General features: G+C 48.7%; 1 protein-coding gene across 4 annotated transcripts; it reads left to right on the forward strand.

Annotated features, from left to right (window-relative positions):
* Positions 1-1,193: 1,193 nt before the first annotated feature.
* Positions 1,194-8,161, forward strand: LOC116762612 (collagen alpha-1(I) chain-like). Of its 4 annotated transcripts, none has more exons than XR_004352295.1 (2): positions 1,194-5,057; positions 5,144-8,161. XR_004352295.1 is itself a non-coding variant. In XM_032649805.1 (2 exons), the coding sequence occupies exon 2, from the start codon at positions 3,172-3,174 to the stop codon at positions 4,144-4,146; it is 975 nt and encodes a 324-aa protein (XP_032505696.1). In that variant the 5' UTR covers positions 1,194-2,989; positions 3,073-3,171; the 3' UTR covers positions 4,147-8,160. The 4 variants fall into 4 exon arrangements, 1 of the variants encoding a protein (XP_032505696.1); XR_004352297.1 differs by having other exon boundaries at positions 1,194-4,280; positions 4,858-8,161; XR_004352298.1 differs by having other exon boundaries at positions 1,194-4,280.
* The last annotated feature ends 8,535 nt before the right edge of the window (positions 8,162-16,696 follow it).

A 16,696-nucleotide genomic window follows, 5' to 3' on the forward strand; every position in this document is an offset into this window, starting at 1 on the left:
CTCAGAATCCCAGCCCCACTGCTTCCTAGTCAGCGGTCCGAGACAACAGTCATAGAATGAGACTAATACCAGTTCCTACCTCAAAGGGTTGATGTGAATTTACAAGAGTCAAGACACATAAAGTGCTTAAGACAGCATCTGGCACCTGGTGAGCACACAATCAGTACATGTGTGAAGTTTCATTATTTACTCCTCCCAACAGCCCCAGAAAGGAGAGATCATTGTCTCCACCTCACAGGTGAGACAGCTAAGGATGGAGATGAGAACAGGATCCTCCCAAGGCCACACGGATGTCAGAGGAGGGGCAGACTCGGGTCTCGGGCCCCTCCCTCTGGGGTACTGCCTTCTGCAGAGTCAGCACTGCAATTCCCTTCAATTCCCTTTATTATGTAAGCCAGCTCGAGTTGTGGTTTTTGTTACTTGCAATGAAAAGCATCTTAACACACAAAAATATTTCAGGATTATGATGTTAGGTGCAGAAAAATTCATGACTCATAATTTCTTAATGGAGTATATTTTTTATCATAAAATATCCTTCTTTGTCCTTGTTAACTCTTTAGTCGTTAAATTCTATTTTTCCAAATATTACTGTGGCCAAATCTACTTTCTTTTGTTGGTATTTATAAACATATCATTTTCTATCCTTTAATTTTCGACATATATTTGCCTTTTTCTTCCATAGTTGACTCCTGGGGCAGGAAACAGCCTAATTAATCACCTCTTATCCCTTGTAAGTCCTTAATTCACTGAAGTCAGAGTCAAGAAATCAGATGATAGAACCAAGAAGACACTGACACAGAAACTAGATTAGTGGTTGCCTCGGGTTGGGCAGCAGGGGAGAAAATAGGGAGGCATGCGGAGTGATGGCTAAGGGTTATAGGATATTTTTTGAGAAAAAAGGGTTCTAAAATTGTGGCGATGGATGCATAACTCTGGGAATATACTAAAAGCCTTTGAATTTACTTTAAATGGGTGCCTTTCATGGCATGTGAGTTAAGTTGTTAAATAAAGAAAATACGAATAAATAAAACAAGAACCAATTAGAAAACTAGAACTCTTAGAAATTTGATGTATTGTTGCCAAAACTTATTTATATATAAAAATATGGTACATAATATAAATTATGTATATTATATATAAGTATGATATGAATTATACATAATATAATATTACACAACTATTATTATCTGCACTTATATATTTCTATGTATACACACGTGTCTATGTATAAGAAAATTTCCCACAATATGGCACAATAGAGAGGCAGAAAATATGAGAGAAGAAACCAAAAAAATCAATCCATGAGGTTACAATGTCTGTCCAATAGAAGCTCCAAAAATATAGACAGAGAAGAAGGGACAGAAATAGGAAAATAATAGTAATAATAGGAGACAACTTCCCAGCACATGAGCCTTCAGGCCAGAAGGGCCCTCTGAGTGCCCAGCATAACGGATCAAAAAGACCCACACGACAGCAGCACAAAATTTCAGAATATCAAGGATAATGGAAATATCCTACGAGCTTCCAAAAAAGGTGGGTGCAGGGGGGGTGCATTTGGCATCAGACGCTTCACCAGTAACTGTGCGTGCTGGGGGGAAAAGGAACACCACCTCTAAATTTGTGAAGAACATTTATTTTGCACCTAGACATCTAGAACAAGCCAATGTTTAAAGGCAAAGTAAAGGTGTTTTCAGACATAGAAGGACTCAGGAGGTTGACCCTGCACAGAGCATTTCTCAAGAAGTTATTTGAGGCTCCCTTTCACCCAAATGAGGAGCTAATCCTTGAAGAAATGCTGCAGGAGGAAAAGGTGAGTCCACCCTAGGAGGTTACTGAATGGAAGTCGTTGCAGGAAGCCAATCCGCCATCTCACAGAGCAGTTGTTTCAAAGAGAAGGAGGAAAATCTTCAGGAAAAAACCGGAGACTGGGCAGCAGCCCCCTGCTGCCCCTCAGTGCAGAGGGCTCACCACCCCGGCCTCTGCGGACACTCAAACTTTACCCAGTTTGTAAAGTTTCCTTAGTGGGAGGATCCTTTCCTATCACCGAGCCCCAGAAGGCAGAGAGTGGGGGAATAACCCGGAGACGTGGCTACCCAGCTGGGTGACATTGTGTGGGTCCAGGACGGGCAGAAAAATAAAGGCAGTGGGTGTGTCAGTTAGCTGTTGCTGCGTAAGGAAGTATCCTTCATCAACAACCCTCAGTGTTGCTCGTGATCTGAGGTGGCAGGGTTCTGCCCTTCTGAGCTGGGCTCTGCAGGGCTTGCTGCCGTGTCAGCTGTGAGTCAGCCCTGAGTCAATGTGCAGCCTCACCCCTCTCCATGCAGCTTCGTAGCACATCCGGAGATTCAGCTGAGACAGCTGCGTGACTCATCCTGCAGCAGGCAGGCCCAGAGATCTCTGAGAGACAGGAAGCATGCAAGGCCTCCAGAGGCCTTGGCTGGGAACCAGTACACCTTCTCTTTTGTGACTTCCTGTCGACCAAAGGGCCAGAGGGAGGTACCCTGCCCTTCTAGTGACAGGACGGGCTGCAGTCCCATCACTGAGGACATGCACCCAGGGAGGGGACAAAACCGGGACTTCTTTTGCCAACAGTCTCCCACGGGGAAAGAAAACAAGGACTTCGGAAGGTAGCAGAAGGGGACCTATCTTTCTCGGTAGGCTCTCTTTTCCTTTCCCCTGCGCACGGGGCACGCATGGACCATTTCCTCCGGCGGTACTCCGGGTGTTCTGAGTCGGTCAGACTTTGCTGTGCTTCTTTCCGTGTTTTCCACACGTGGAGGAGCCTTTGGTCAGCCCAGCACGGATCCCCTGAGCCAAGGGACCCACCAGAGTGGGATTCAGGTCCCGCTGGAGCAGAGATTCACTCTCCCCTCCCAGGCAAGGAGGCAGCAGAGGGTCAGGCTGGGTCTCTCAAGTGAAGGGAGAGCTGCACACCCCCGCCCGTTTCCTGGCCTTTTTCTTTGCAGAGAGCAGCCGGGAACGCTAGGGGGTAGGTCTGAGTCATGGAGATGTCTGTTCAGGCGGAACCTTCTGAGTTTCTTTAAGTTACATAAACGGAAGTCGGGCCGGCAGGTCCGACTGCTTTTTTTTTTTTTAGAAAAGGTGTCAACAGTTTCTTTGCCTTGGAAATGCCTACGCTCCAGAGTCCTTAGTAAACACAGTCAGGAGGGGATGGTGGCACATTCGCACCGCGGCCCCCAGCCCTCCAGGGAAGGGGCGGAGGACGCTCTGCTGTTACTGAAAGCAGAGCCTCTCGCGGACAGCGCGTGTCCTCCCTCAGGTCCCAGCGGGAAAGGCGGCCCCGGCCCCGAAGGTAACTCCGCGGGGAGGGCGGAGCCCGCTGGGGGAGGCCTGCCCACCGCGCCAGCCCCGGGTCCCCGCGGGGAGATGTCGGCCTCAGGCCCGGAAGGTACCGTTCCCGCACGGCCCGGGGGATTCTTGGACAACTGGGCCGGGAAGGGTGCGGCCTCAGATGCAGAGCAGCTGTCAGCCAGAGCGAGCGGCGGACTGGAGCGCAGCGCGGGACCAGGGCTCGCCGGCCGCTGGGCGGACTGGCTGCGCTCTCCGCGGTCGGTTCCCGGAGGTGATTCCTCTGCCGCAGGCGCGCTCATCTGTCAGCGCCCGTGCAGCAGGGCCCGGGGCCTGGCACCGCTGGAGGATTCCCGCCGGGATTCCGCGCGTTCCGAGGCGCGTCCGCCTGCCGAGCAGCGCCGCAAGGACGCCCCCGCGTGGGGGCCCGCCCGGCGTCACTTCTGCGGCCGGCCGTCAGGTGGCAGTGGCCGCTCGGGAAGCAGGCGGCGCGAGGCGCTTCCTCTCCGCGCACCTGGGCGCAGGTGCGTCCCCGCCGCCCGCGCCGGCGCACCTGGGCGCCTCGGGACCGCGGGGGCCGCCCCCCCGCAGGATGTCTCCCCGTTCAGCAACCGTCGCTCCGGGTCTGGATTTCTCCTCTTAAACAGGTCAAGCCCGTCTCGAGTTCACGGAGGAAACAGGTATGAGCGCATGGTGTTCCATAGAGCGGAAATGCCTAGTGTGGACTCCCTGATGAACCGGAAGAGCAGAGGCGTGCTCTGCTCTCAAGGAATGTCCTGGTCGGCTACCGAGAGCCCCGCCCTGCTCAAGAAGGCAAGCGCACAGGCAGCGACGTAAGGAAGGACGGACAGAGAGTGTGCTGCCGCTTGGCCTGTATTGACTCATTGAAACCGCACGATAGCCTTCTGATTCTCTGAGCTACTTGGATTGTCCCCATTACACAGACAAGGAAACTGAGGCCCAGAGAAGTCGTGAGTTGCTGGAGCCCACATCTTACTAAGTGGCCAAGGGAGATGCAGAACGGAAGGCGGGAGGGGTGGGGCTGCGGAGGGGCGGAGACAGTGAGCGAGGGGCGAAAAGGCAGGAGAAGGATGCCCGCCAGGGGCAGCGTGGGATCCCCTCCACAGCCCACAGCTGTAGGCCGCCCGCATGGCATGGCACCTCTCCCCGGAGGCCTGGGCAGGGAGATGCCACGCCCTCTGGGAGCCGGGCCCAGGGCCCCTTGCAGACAGTTTTGGACCACACTCTGCCATCAGCCCAGACTGTGACGTGTTCTCAGAGCCCTTGCACAAACCATAATTTGTAATGCTACACTTGTGTGAGTTTCTGATTGTCTGGCACACCCCGACCCCCAGAGCGGAAGGGCGGGGAGCAGGCCATGTGGTCACCACTGTGTCGTCAGTGCTGGGTGTGTGCTGGCACGTGGCTGACACGGAAAGTAGGAGTGAAAGCAGAGAACAGAAGGTCCACCCTGGCGAGGGTGCAGGATGGGGGTTCTGGGGGTGCGGTTTGCACTATCACCTCTTGTCTCGGCCCCTCCTGTCTCAGGCTCTGGCTCTCTCCTTGAACACATCTGTGTCCTTTAGCACACGGGAGCTGGAGGGATGCTCGCTGGTTGCAGACAGTGCTCAGAGAACAAGAGTGAACGAGCTGATGATGGCTCTGAGGCCACATCCTTAGCTGCTTTCCAGCTGTGAAATAATCAAAGTGCAGCCACCCCGTTTCCCTGGAAGGGCTGTCTCAGGAACGTGAGTGGGAGGTGACAAAGCTGGCTGTGTCCTGGGGCCGGGGTGGGGTGGGGTGTCACTCATTGCTCTTTCCCTTTTCCTCCCAGGGACTGGTAATGGCCTCATAAAACTGGAGCCTGCACGTTGGCCTCTGATCTGGTTCCTATTCATTTGCGGGAATGATTTCACCTAAAAGAATTCACTTTATTCCTCAACTGTAGAGGTGTCGTCTGCTGGTTAAAGGTGCAGAATAATAGTTTTTGGCGATGTGGCTGCTTTCTGCAAGTTCCAGTATCTAATTTGGAAGAACAGTAATTGTCGATTGTTAGAATCCTGGTGGTTTTCTTTCTTTATTTTCTTATCTTGCAGCATTATTTGTGCTTCCTGCCTTTAAACTGTGATGAGCGAGAATCCTCTGAGAGGAGGGGTCTGTGTGCTCCTCCCTGCTTTTGCCATTCTCCTTTTTTAACAGCTGCAAGAATTAGCGTCTACATAAATTCAGCCAACAGGAATGCGTACATACTACTGCTTTGTGAATCTGACAAATGGTAGTAGTGGGCAGCAAACCTGTAGAATAGAAAACCTATGAAACAGGCCTCAAAGCACCCTTCTTTCGTCAAGTTGTGATGAAGGAGATCTACAGACTCGGGGAAGAAAACGCAACCAACCAGGGAGTGTGGGTGAATTTCGTAGGTCTGGCAAACAAGCTGTTTATAACACACATGAGACCGAAATTCTAAGTTGCAAAGATATCAAGGCTGGGCTTGGAGGAAGATCTTGAGTTTTCTCCGTTTACAAAGTCTGTGACTTTGGTACTATACTGTATTTATCCCAGTCTCAGAGAAACAGGAGACACAGAGCCTGAATCTTATGAAATCCAGAAAGGGGAGGACTTGGGAATCCAACTAGTGGCATTTGGGGCTTGTCCTTCAGGAGTGGGGCGGGGTTACAAGTTTCTGTCCATCCGACTGAGAAGCTCTGGGCCAACCCCACCCATCCCACATGCGGGTCCCCGGGTGGCTGAGAAAGGTCAGCCTTGAACACTCAGCAGCACGCAGAAGCGCCACCTGGGGCCAATGTCCTTACTTGCCTCCCACGTTCACCTGTGCCCATGCTGGGCTTTCCTGTTTCTCCCAATCCTTCTGCAGATGGGTCAACTGATGTTATTTTCTTGGCTGAACCCTTGGACTTTGGAGGGATTTCCACACGTCCTAGCTTTCTCCTCCTCTTTCTTCCCCTAGGGGGCACACCTCAACCTAACTTTGACTCCCAAGGACCCACCAACCAGTTCCCTTATGGGCCCCGAGCCAACCTGTAAACCGGGGGTGAAATGAGCTACCATTTTGGAGCAGTGAGAAGGAGTGCCTGGGAGGGGAGAGAAAGGAGGGTGGAAGGCAAGCGTCTGTAGGTTCGAAGGGGCCACTATTCTCACCAGACACGGCTGACGTGAGCCCCTCTGATCGGGCTCCATTTCAGCACCAGTGCCGCTAACTGCTCAGATCTGTTTGCAAATCTGCGTGGTGATTCGAGACTTAATATGAGTAATGAGAAAGGCTTTCCATCGTGTTCTCTAAATAGTAACACTACAAAAGAGTGAGGGATCCAATTTATAGAGACAGCAGGACAGGAATTTTGAATAAGTATAATTAATGGCTTCAGAGAGATGCACGAGGATATTGCCTTTGTAAAAGAAAAGATATTAAAAACTTGATTGCTAAATTAGGAAAAACAAAAGCTCAGTGGATGGGCTGAAAAATGGAATATTCACATTCTAGGAAACCTAAGTGAGGGATTGTCATAAAAATACAAAGAAATAGAAAGCATGAAACAAAAGTCAAGCGACACGAAGGACAGAGTAAGAAATTGTAAAAGCCATCAAGTAGCAGTTCTGGAAAGAAAGAATAGACAGATTGGAAGGGAAGAGATTTTCCAAGAAGTGATAGAGGAAATTCCCCCCCCAAACTGAAGAAATGCAGAAATGCTGAGACTGATGGGCCCCTCAAGAGATCAGCCTGACAGTAGCGCAGTATCTTCAAAGTTCTGGGTGAAAATCACTTGGAACCTATAACTTTATATGAAGCCTAACTATTCAGTATTACAAGGCTATCATGCATTGTGAAGGCAAAATAAAGATATTTCCAGGCATGAAAGAAGCCAACCATTTAAGGCCCATAGACACTCTCTAAAAACAAACAAATGCTGGGTGGTGAGCTCTAGCAAGAATAAAAACGATAGGGTACAATGGTGATCAAATAAAACAATAAAAGCTACTTTTTTACGAGTAAAGGAGTGTTGTCTGTTTAAAATAAGACACTTTAAATAACAACATGATACACCACCTGGAAAAGTGACAGCGTCCTCAAATGCTAAACAGTCGTGCCCTGTCCTGGGTGTGTATCCAAAAGGCAGGTGCTAGAATGTTCACGGCGGCGTTGTTCGCAACACCCACACATTGGGACCAACACAGATTTCACCGTCGTAGAAGAAACCACCTGTGACACACCTGTAGAAGGGACGAGGAAAGCACCACTGCCACGTGCTCTTGTGTGGAGGAGTCTCAGAGGCGTGAGGTGGAGCAGAAGAAGCCATACACAAGGGAACAGACACTGTGATTCAAACATACAGGTTGAGAGACTTCACACACTGCCTGGCGGTGACGGAAGTGGTGCTGTGGTTTACCTGTGGCGGCAATGATGGGAGGCTCAACAAAGGCTTATCGAGAACTGGCGATGTCCTGTGCCCCTCTGGGTCCTGTTTGCAGGGATGTGTTCACCTTGAAAAATTCATCAAGTTGTACACTTAAGATGTGGGCATGTAAAGTATGTCTTTATACTTTAATTAAAAAAATGATCACGGAATAAAAATTCTAGGAAACTGGTAAATGGAGCAGAGGGAAGTAGCACGTGTTGTCTGACTTGGGGTGATTTAACTACAGATAGTGTTTTATAAATATAACCTTAATTAAGTATTTTTAAAGGGTGAAAAAAATTTTAAGAAAATTTAGTTGGTATAACAAAATGTAAGAAAGGGGAGAAAGAAACAAAAAGTATAACACACAAAAATAAAAAAAAGATGGAACAAACAATTCTAATAATATCAATCATCACAATAAATGTGGGTTAAATTCATTAATTAAAAGAAAAAAACTGGTTGGATAAAAGTACAAATTATGGGGCTTCCCTGGTGGCGCAGTGGTTGAGAGTCCGCCTGCCGATGCAGGGGACACGGGTTCGTGCCCCGGTCTGGGAGGATCCCACATGCCGCGGAGCGGCTGGGCCCGTGAGCCATGGCCGCTGAGCCTGCGCGTCCGGAGCCTGTCCTCCGCAACGGGAGAGGCCACAACAGTGAGAGGCCCGCGTAACGCATAAAAAAAAAAAAAAAAAAAAAAAAAAAAAAAAAAAAGTACAAATTATGTGAAACGTATCTAAAAGAAATAATCCAGGAAAAATGAAAGAAAATGCTAATAAAACAAAAAAAGAGTGGGAGGGAGGGAGACGCAAGAGGGAAGACACATGGGAGCATATGTATATGTATAGCTGATTCACTTTGTTATAAAGCAGAAACTAACACACCATTGTAAAGCAATTATACCCCAATAAAGATGTTTAAAAAAAAAAAGAAAGAAAGAAAGAAAGAAAAAAAAAACCAAAAAAAGATGGTCATATTAAATTCAGATGAAATAGAATTCAGGGTCAAAGCATTTAATAATAAAAGAAAGGGTTATGTCATGCTGAAGAAAGGGAACAATCCACAGGGTAACTAATGATCATTTTACCGCACTTAAAGCACAACTTGAAAATACTTAGAGCAGAAACCTGTCAGAATTACAAATAGAAAGAAACTAGATCCTCAATGTCTTAGCGGGCAATTTTGACAAAACTCATAGAAATGAATAAGTAAAAAGAGGATTTGAAAAAAATAAGTAATGAGCTTAATCTAATTACCGTTCTGCTCAACTGGCAGAGATTATATATTCTTTTAACCACAAATGGAATATTCTGAAAAACTGACCTATGCAAGGCCGTTAAGGAAATCTTAATAAACTTCAAAGAGTTGCTATTACTTAGGCTGATTGAAATAGGATAAAGCTAGAAGTTAACAAAAACATTTTAATAGCTCTTGAATTAAAGGGAAAGTTCAAATATATAACGTATGAACTATTTAATGTCTGAACAATCACAGATGCGCCATATTACAGAATCTGTTTTTCTGCCACAGCAATACTCAAAGGAAAAAGTATGACTTATATGCATTTATTAGAAAACAAAAGAAGATTGAAAATAAATGAACTAAACTTTCAAATAAAGAAACTATTTAAAAACCATTTAAACAATCCAAAGAAGTAGAATGATGGGATTAAAGCCAAAGTAGAAATTAATAAAATACAAACAAAAGCAATGCAGCTGGTCAATGAAATAGATGTTTCAATAGATGAAGAGACAAAGGAGAAGAGCTCAGGAAAATAAAGCTATATGCCGGTCTTCTTCATAAACACGGGCGCAAAACACTCAAATAAAATGCCGTATAGAACGGAAACCTGAGGGCCATACAGACGATGGGGTGCTGCCCATAAGGTCACTCTGCCTAAGAATCATTCTATCCTTACTGCAGTCTCAGCGTATATTCCCGGCTCTGCTTTCCTCTCTCCCTCCTCTCTCCCCCCGCCCCCATCTCTCTCTATAATTGTGTATACATCTATCTATTTTTCATCTATATGTCCAGCTGTATGTCTTCCGAATATGTTTGTGAGTCTCTTGGCCTTTGTTCTCGAATTTGTCTTTTTTCTTTAGTTTCACATTTTTAGTTTCTTTGTGTCTAGATGTTTGTGTAAAAGTGTCTTTTTTCCACTTTCGTTTTTGTTTTTTTTTTGCGGTACGCGGGCCTCCCACTGTTGTGGCCTCTCCCGTTGCGGAGCACAGGCTCCGGACGCGCAGGCTCAGCGGCCATGGCTCACGGGCCCAGCCGCTCCACGGCATGTGGGATCTTCCCGGACCGGGGCACGAACCCGCGTCCCCTGCATCGGCAGGCGGACTCTCAACCACTGTGCCACCAGGGAAGCCCCTCCACTTTCGTTTTTAACCTTTTTTTGTTTCTCTCCCTTCATTAAAAAATCTCAAAAATATGTAAATGTTATGTTTTTATTAATTGAATGTGTTCCGTGTTTTTAATTTTAAATTATGATGAACAGAACATTTTTATAGTATTATTTTTTTAATTAAATTGATTTTTATTTTTTAAAAATTAGCAAATTCAGTTTGGCAGTATATTAAGAGACATCCCAAGAATACAGGTATGTGTTCAACTTTAGAATAAAAATCTACCGGTTTAAATCACTGCTTTTCTAGAGTACAAGAAAGATCACATAACTATTTTCATAGAGAACAAAAACACTTTTGAAAATATTCAACATGTATGCTATCAAGATAAAAAACAAAGCAGCTAGAAAATTAGGTTCTTTCTTAATATGATAAAGGGCATTGAAACTCTACAGTGATCGTCACCACTTGATAATGAAATAAAAAGAGTCAGTGTTAGCACCATTGTGCTATTCAACCTTTTTATTGGAGATTCTAGCCAGTACTATAATACGAGGGAAAATGTCATTAATACTGGGAAAAAGGAACAAAACTGAGATTATCTGCAGACCGTAGGATGATCTACCTGGAAAATTCTCAAGAGAATCTATAAGAGATTTTAATAAGAGAGTTTAAAACTCTCTTATAAGAGAGTTAAACTCTCAATAAGAGAGTTTAACAGTGCAGCCACATATAAGATCAGCATAGAAAAAATCAACAGCTTAATTACATACTAGCAAAAACCAATCATAAAATGAAATGAAAAATGAACTCATTCTTGAAAGCAGCAAATTCCATAAAATATTTAGAGAGAAACCTCCTAAAAATGTTTAAATACTAAATAAAGAAAGCTACCAAAGTTTACTGAATGGCCTTCAAGAAGAGTTAGCAGGTTTCCCTGGTGGTGCAGCGGTTCAGAGTCCGCCTCCCGATGCAGGGGACACGGGTTCGTGCCCCAGTCCGGGAGGATCCCACATGCTGCAGAACGGCTGGGCCAGTGAGCCATGGCCGCTGGGCCTGCGTGTCCGGAGCCTGTGCTCCGCAACGGGAGAGGCCACAGCAGTGAGAGGCCCGCGTACCGCAAAAAAAAAAAAAAAAAAAGAAGAGCTAGCTATATCAGCTCTCCCATAAATTAATCTATAAATCCAATGGAACCCCAGTTGAAATCTCAGATAGACTGTTAATGGTATATGACAAGATGATTTCTTTCCCCGAGAAGGGAAATCTCCAGAGGTGGTCAAGAAAAGTTAAAAGAGAAAAACAATGAGGGGACTTTCCTTGTCAGATATCCAAATATCTGATAAAGTTATAGTAGTTAAATCAGTGGTGAGTTGCCATAAAAAAGCTAAAGAATAGAAAAACAAATCTAGCAGTGTACTATGTACATATGGAAAATAGTGTATCATGAAGTTGGCTTTTTAAATTCAGTGGCAAAACAAAATATTCAATAAATGATAAAGGCTATATATAAAATCTACATAATTGGTTATTTATATGAAAACATTCTACCCAGCATAATCCCATAGCATAATAAAAAATAAACTGCAAATGGTTTTAAAAGGTAAACGTTAAAAAACTGTTTACAAGTTCAGTAGGAGGTAATTCCTTACTAATACATAAAATCTACAACCCAATAAAGAGCATGAATTAGATAGCTGAATGAAAAAAGTTTAAACTTGTTTGTCAAAAAATGACCTACAGTTAAAAGACAAGTGGTAGATGGGAGAAAATAGAGCATTCGAAAAGAGGAGTGACATCTAGAGCATATAAAAGCTCCTGCAAACCAATAACGAAAGGACCCAAACCAAAACAGAACAAAACAAGCAAGGTGGGCCAAGTATATGAGAAGGTGATTCACAGATAAAAGAATATCAAGGACCAGCACAAATGTAAAGATGCTTAGCTTTAGATATAGTAATAGTCAGAGAATTGCAACTAAAATTAAAACAAAATGTTCTTCTCTATCACACCGGTGAAAACCTGGGAGGCTATTTTGAAGCTCCATTTGCAATGCAAACACAAGGCTTCTACTTAGAGGGTATTTTGTTTAGCATGGCTGAGAGGGGTGAGGGAGATGATGGGAGGGAGGTAACGGTCCCCCCCAACGCTCTGGTGTGGCCGCTGCTCCGTGTGGGACCTTGAATGCAGAAAAGGTACAGGCTGCTCTGAAGGAGCCTCCAGCGACTGCTCAGAGCCCACGGGGCACTCCCCCGTCGGTCCCTCCCTTCCCCTGCTAATAGACGCAAAAGGCTGGGAAACCATCTTGCCAAGTAGGCAACCAGGTTTACCACTGAGCTCTCTGAGGAATCCTGTCGCTTTGTAGCTCTTATTACAGCCCAGCGTTACTTCCTTAAAGTCTGTGCGTACATTTTAATGATGCATAAAACTCTGTAAGAGTCCCATGGTGGGGAGTGGGTGCAGCTGCGGGGGGTGGAAGGGATCGAGAGTGCGGCAGGGAGCCAGTACCAGGACGGTCTCCCCAGCAGCCCCTCCTGCCCTCCCCCACCCCAACCCCCTTTCCCGGGCCTTCACCCCAGCTCCCAAGCCCCGCACCCAAGGGCCAGGCAGGCCACGCTTCAAGGGAGGCGCCACAGCCAGGTGGGACGCTAGAAAGGGCTCTGGCTGTTGAGACGTTTGGACCAGGGTTCAGATCTCGTCTGCCTCCTTCCTGCTGTGTGACCTCAGGTAAGCCATGTCCCCTGTCTGAGCCTCGGCTGGCAGGCTTCTTCGGTTGGTGCGTGGCACAACAATAACTAGTGATAACTGAGCGTTTCCTCTTTGCCAGGTGTTGTTCTGGGTCCATGACATGTATTAACTCATGCAATCCCACATCAGCGCTACAGGTACGTACTGTGCTTATGCCTGTTTTACAGATGAGGAAACCGAGGCAGAGGGAGGTGAAGGAACTTTTTGGAGACCACACGGGCAGCCGAGCTGGGACGGAGATGAAAATCTTCACTCTTAATTACTCAGTTTCTTGCCTCTCTGAACCTGGAGCAACTCGCTCGCCAGTAGGGGAGCCCATTCAGCCAGTCAGTGACTCAGTCACCGATGCCTTGAGCGCCGCTCCGTCCCAGGCCCTGCGCCAGGTGCCCGGAATTCAGGGATGAATGGAGCAGACACAGTCCCTCTGCTCCGAAGCTTCTGTTTGGGGAACTGTGCGTGTTGTGGGTGGTACTGGCTGGAGACCAGCGGTAAACAAACAAGCAGCAAAGATCCCGAGAGTCTTTTCAGGAGGGAAGAAAATAAGACACAGCAGTGGGAGGTGGGGGGTGGGCCTGGCTGGGGAGGCGGCATCACGGGCAGGCGGGGCCGCAGGGGCAGGTCCAGGTCTGCTGGCCCCCGAGGCCCCCGTGGCGGTGCTCAGGCTGCTTCGGGGCCCCAAGCTGGGGCCTCAGGGCCAGAGCCTGTGCTGGAGACGGGAAGCCCAGCTCAGGTTACAGCCGTGGGCGGGCACGTGCGCACGCATGTGTGTACCTGCGCGTGCGTACCTGCGTGTGCATGCGTGGGGCGCGTAAAGACAGACTGATTCGCCAGGAGGCCGCAATAGGCAGACCGGACTCCGCTCCGGCTACGCCGCCACAGTCCGTGGCCCACGCGGCTTTGCTGAGCCAACGTCTCTCTCTTCCCACTGGGCTCGCAGCGCCCACGGTCCGCGGCCGCCTACGCGCAGCAAGCTGCCCTCGGGAGAACCGCGACAGGGGGTGACCGTCCTGGGGAGGCGCTGGGGCGCAGGCTCCCGGCGGCCGGTGCGCCCTGTCCCTCCCGGGCACGCTCGCAGCGAGCGCTATGCACGCAGCCGCCCGGTCCCGAGAGCGGCTGGAAGGGGTGCTTGAGGGGGGCACCGTAAGGGGGCTGCTTACCGGTGCCGGCGGCTGGTTCCCTCAGGCCTGGGGAGTGATCCGCGCAGGTTTAACCTGCCGTGGCCACCCTGCCCCCTCTGCCGGCGCAGGCCCCGGCTGGGGTGACCAGCATGACTCCAGGAGAGACTGGCTTCTGGGAGAGATTCCTTTGTGCTGAAAGGGAGAGCGCCCTTCCGCAGCTGCTCCCTCCAGCTGGGCGGACAGAGGTGGGCAGGTGTGATGCTCCGAGCCCAGGCTGGCATCTCCACACCGACACCGCGAGGGGAGATGCGGCCAACCTTCTGGGCAGGCAGATGGGAAGAGCCTCCATCCTCCACGGACCCGGACTGTCTGCACTGAGTCCCCCACATGGAGAAGCACACGCTCCAAGCAGGCAGGCAGACCTCAGAGAGGAGAGGAGAGAGCTGCCACGGTGTCACATGCCGAATCCCCGCAGGAACTTCTACCCGAGTGTCACGCTAATGCCTGTCCCTCGCTGTGGAAGCACAAGGCGGGAGAGAGGAGGTTCCCGGACCACCAGTGTCTGCCAGGGCGGGGCAGTGGGGAGGGTCCTGCAGTCTCCCTCAAACTCAGATGGTGGTGAAGGGCAGGCTGTGCTTCAGGGGTGGGCCCTGTCATCAGCCATCTACCTCCACAGCTACTGCGAAGAGGTCCTCCACTGAGGGGTTGCAGAGAGCTTCCCAAAGCACAGCCCCCACGTCAAGAGTCTTCCACTGCCATGCCTCAGGGTAGAAGGACATACCCAGCATTCAAGGCCTCTGTCCTCAAGATCCAACCAGCCTTTCCGGAGTTTTCCCCGCCACAGCCCATTCTCCTCCTACTCAGGGCCCTGCCACTTCCTTCCCTAGGGCCACCGTTGGCCAACTGTCCTCTAAAGGGTTCTTACTGATGGTCCGAGGATGGATTTGGGGGAGGTTCGTTGAGCCTGCTCGGGGCCAGACACAAACTCTTTGCACGAAACTACCTAATCCAATTTAAAGGCACTGCTGACTGAGGCAAACTTTAGTGAAAATGAATTACATGGAAAGAAAGAGAGGGTCCTGCCATCTATTACTGAACAACATCTATCCATCTGCCACTTGGAATCATAACCGCCTTTCCCAAGTTTCCTCTTCAACCAGGTTTCTGCCTTCCTTGCTTCACTCCAAACCCCACTCTCCTTCCACGGAGCTGGCTCTGCCCCTATCCTCCACCTCTCAGGAGCCATCCAGCTCACAGTACGCTCAGCAAAAGCCTCAGCGCGAGCCCAAACGTCCTGAACGCTACAGACGGCCCCGCATCCAGCCACTCTCGTTTCCCAGGTCTGTAAGGGGTGGTTACCAGGGCCTGAATCACCCCCATCCTACAGATGAAGAGCCTGAGGTACAGAGGTGGAGAGTCACAGAAAACTCGGAGATGCTCCCCAGCAACGGGGCCCCACTCCCTCAGTGACTCCTCTGGGTGGCTCCCAGACCGTGGGCCCACCCGAGCCTCCTGCGTGAGAGTATCCGTCACTCCAGCCCCCTTCTCATCGGGGCTCCACTCCTCCCCAGTGGTCTCCAAACTTTAGCCCAGAGGAAGCGTGTGTCAGCACACAGCAAAAGGGAAAGTCAGGCAAGTGACGAGCAGCAACAACTTGCTTTCAAAGGTACAAACACGCCCGCGTCGCTGGGTCACAATCGTAGCACCCAGGAAACACCTTCGTAAGACAGAAGATCCATGGAACACGGTTACTGTGCGGCAGAAGGCGTGGGTATGCTGTCATCATGACACCTGTGCACAGAATGGATTGTGATGTTGTCTCAATGCGATCTTTCAGCGGCTGGAATTTCTCGCTTATTATCAGTACATCTTTCTTACGTGGACCTTCTCAGGAGGCAGTAAGGGGTCAGTGAGCTGTTCATTCACCACTTGTGCCTGATGGTCTAGTGTTTAGATGTTTCCTTTCTCCTTCTACTCACAGAAGACGGCACTTCCCCACTCTTGCAGGTGGGAGGGTGGGAGGGGCAGTGGGCCTGAATGGCCGGTGGATGTCAATGGGGGTGACAGTTGCCGAGGCAGGGAAAGCCGGGGCTCCGTTCTCTAGGCTCTGAGGCTCACTCGTCCTGCTGAGTCAGCCGAGGAAGCCACATGTTCCAGACGTGCAGGCAGAGAGCCTTCTCTGGTGGCCGGGAATGCCATGTCCCGCACAACCATGTTTTGCCTGAGTGAGAAATAAACGTTAGGTTAAACCTCCTCAAACATTTTCAACTTCTACTTAGGTATAATATACATATTGTAAAATGCTTAGATGTTAGGTGCGCGGCTTAGTGAGTACTGACAAATGTATAAACCATGTAGCCACTATTCCAAGTTTTATTTTCCTGTCCATTTCCAGCCCCCTTCCTAGACAACGGTGTTTTTTAGTTTCCAGGATACAAGCTTTGTACTTCTTTGGCTAAATCTATTCCTGTGTTCTATTGTTTTTGGTGCTATTGTAAGTGGAATTGTTTTCTTAATTTCGTTTTTGGATTGTGAGTATAGAGAAATAGAACTGATTTTTGTATATTGTTCTTACAACCTTGCTGAATTTGCTTACTAGCTCTGTTGAGCGTGTGTGTGTGCGCGTGTGTGAATTCCTTAGGATTTTTATATACAAGATGATGTCTTCCACAAATAGAGATCATTTTACTTCTTCCTTTCCAATCTTTTATTTCATTTTCTTGTGCAGTGTTGAATAGAAGTCGTGAAAGCAGACATCCTT

Source organism: Phocoena sinus, chromosome 11, assembly GCF_008692025.1.
Source record: "Phocoena sinus isolate mPhoSin1 chromosome 11, mPhoSin1.pri, whole genome shotgun sequence".
NCBI classification, from domain to species: Eukaryota; Metazoa; Chordata; class Mammalia; order Artiodactyla; family Phocoenidae; genus Phocoena; species Phocoena sinus.

What these genes read in the sequence shown, in the direction of transcription:
- LOC116762612 (XM_032649805.1), top strand. Translation starts at nt 3,172, where the DNA reads ATGGTGGCACATTCGCACCGCGGCCCCCAGCCCTCCAGGGAAGGGGCG.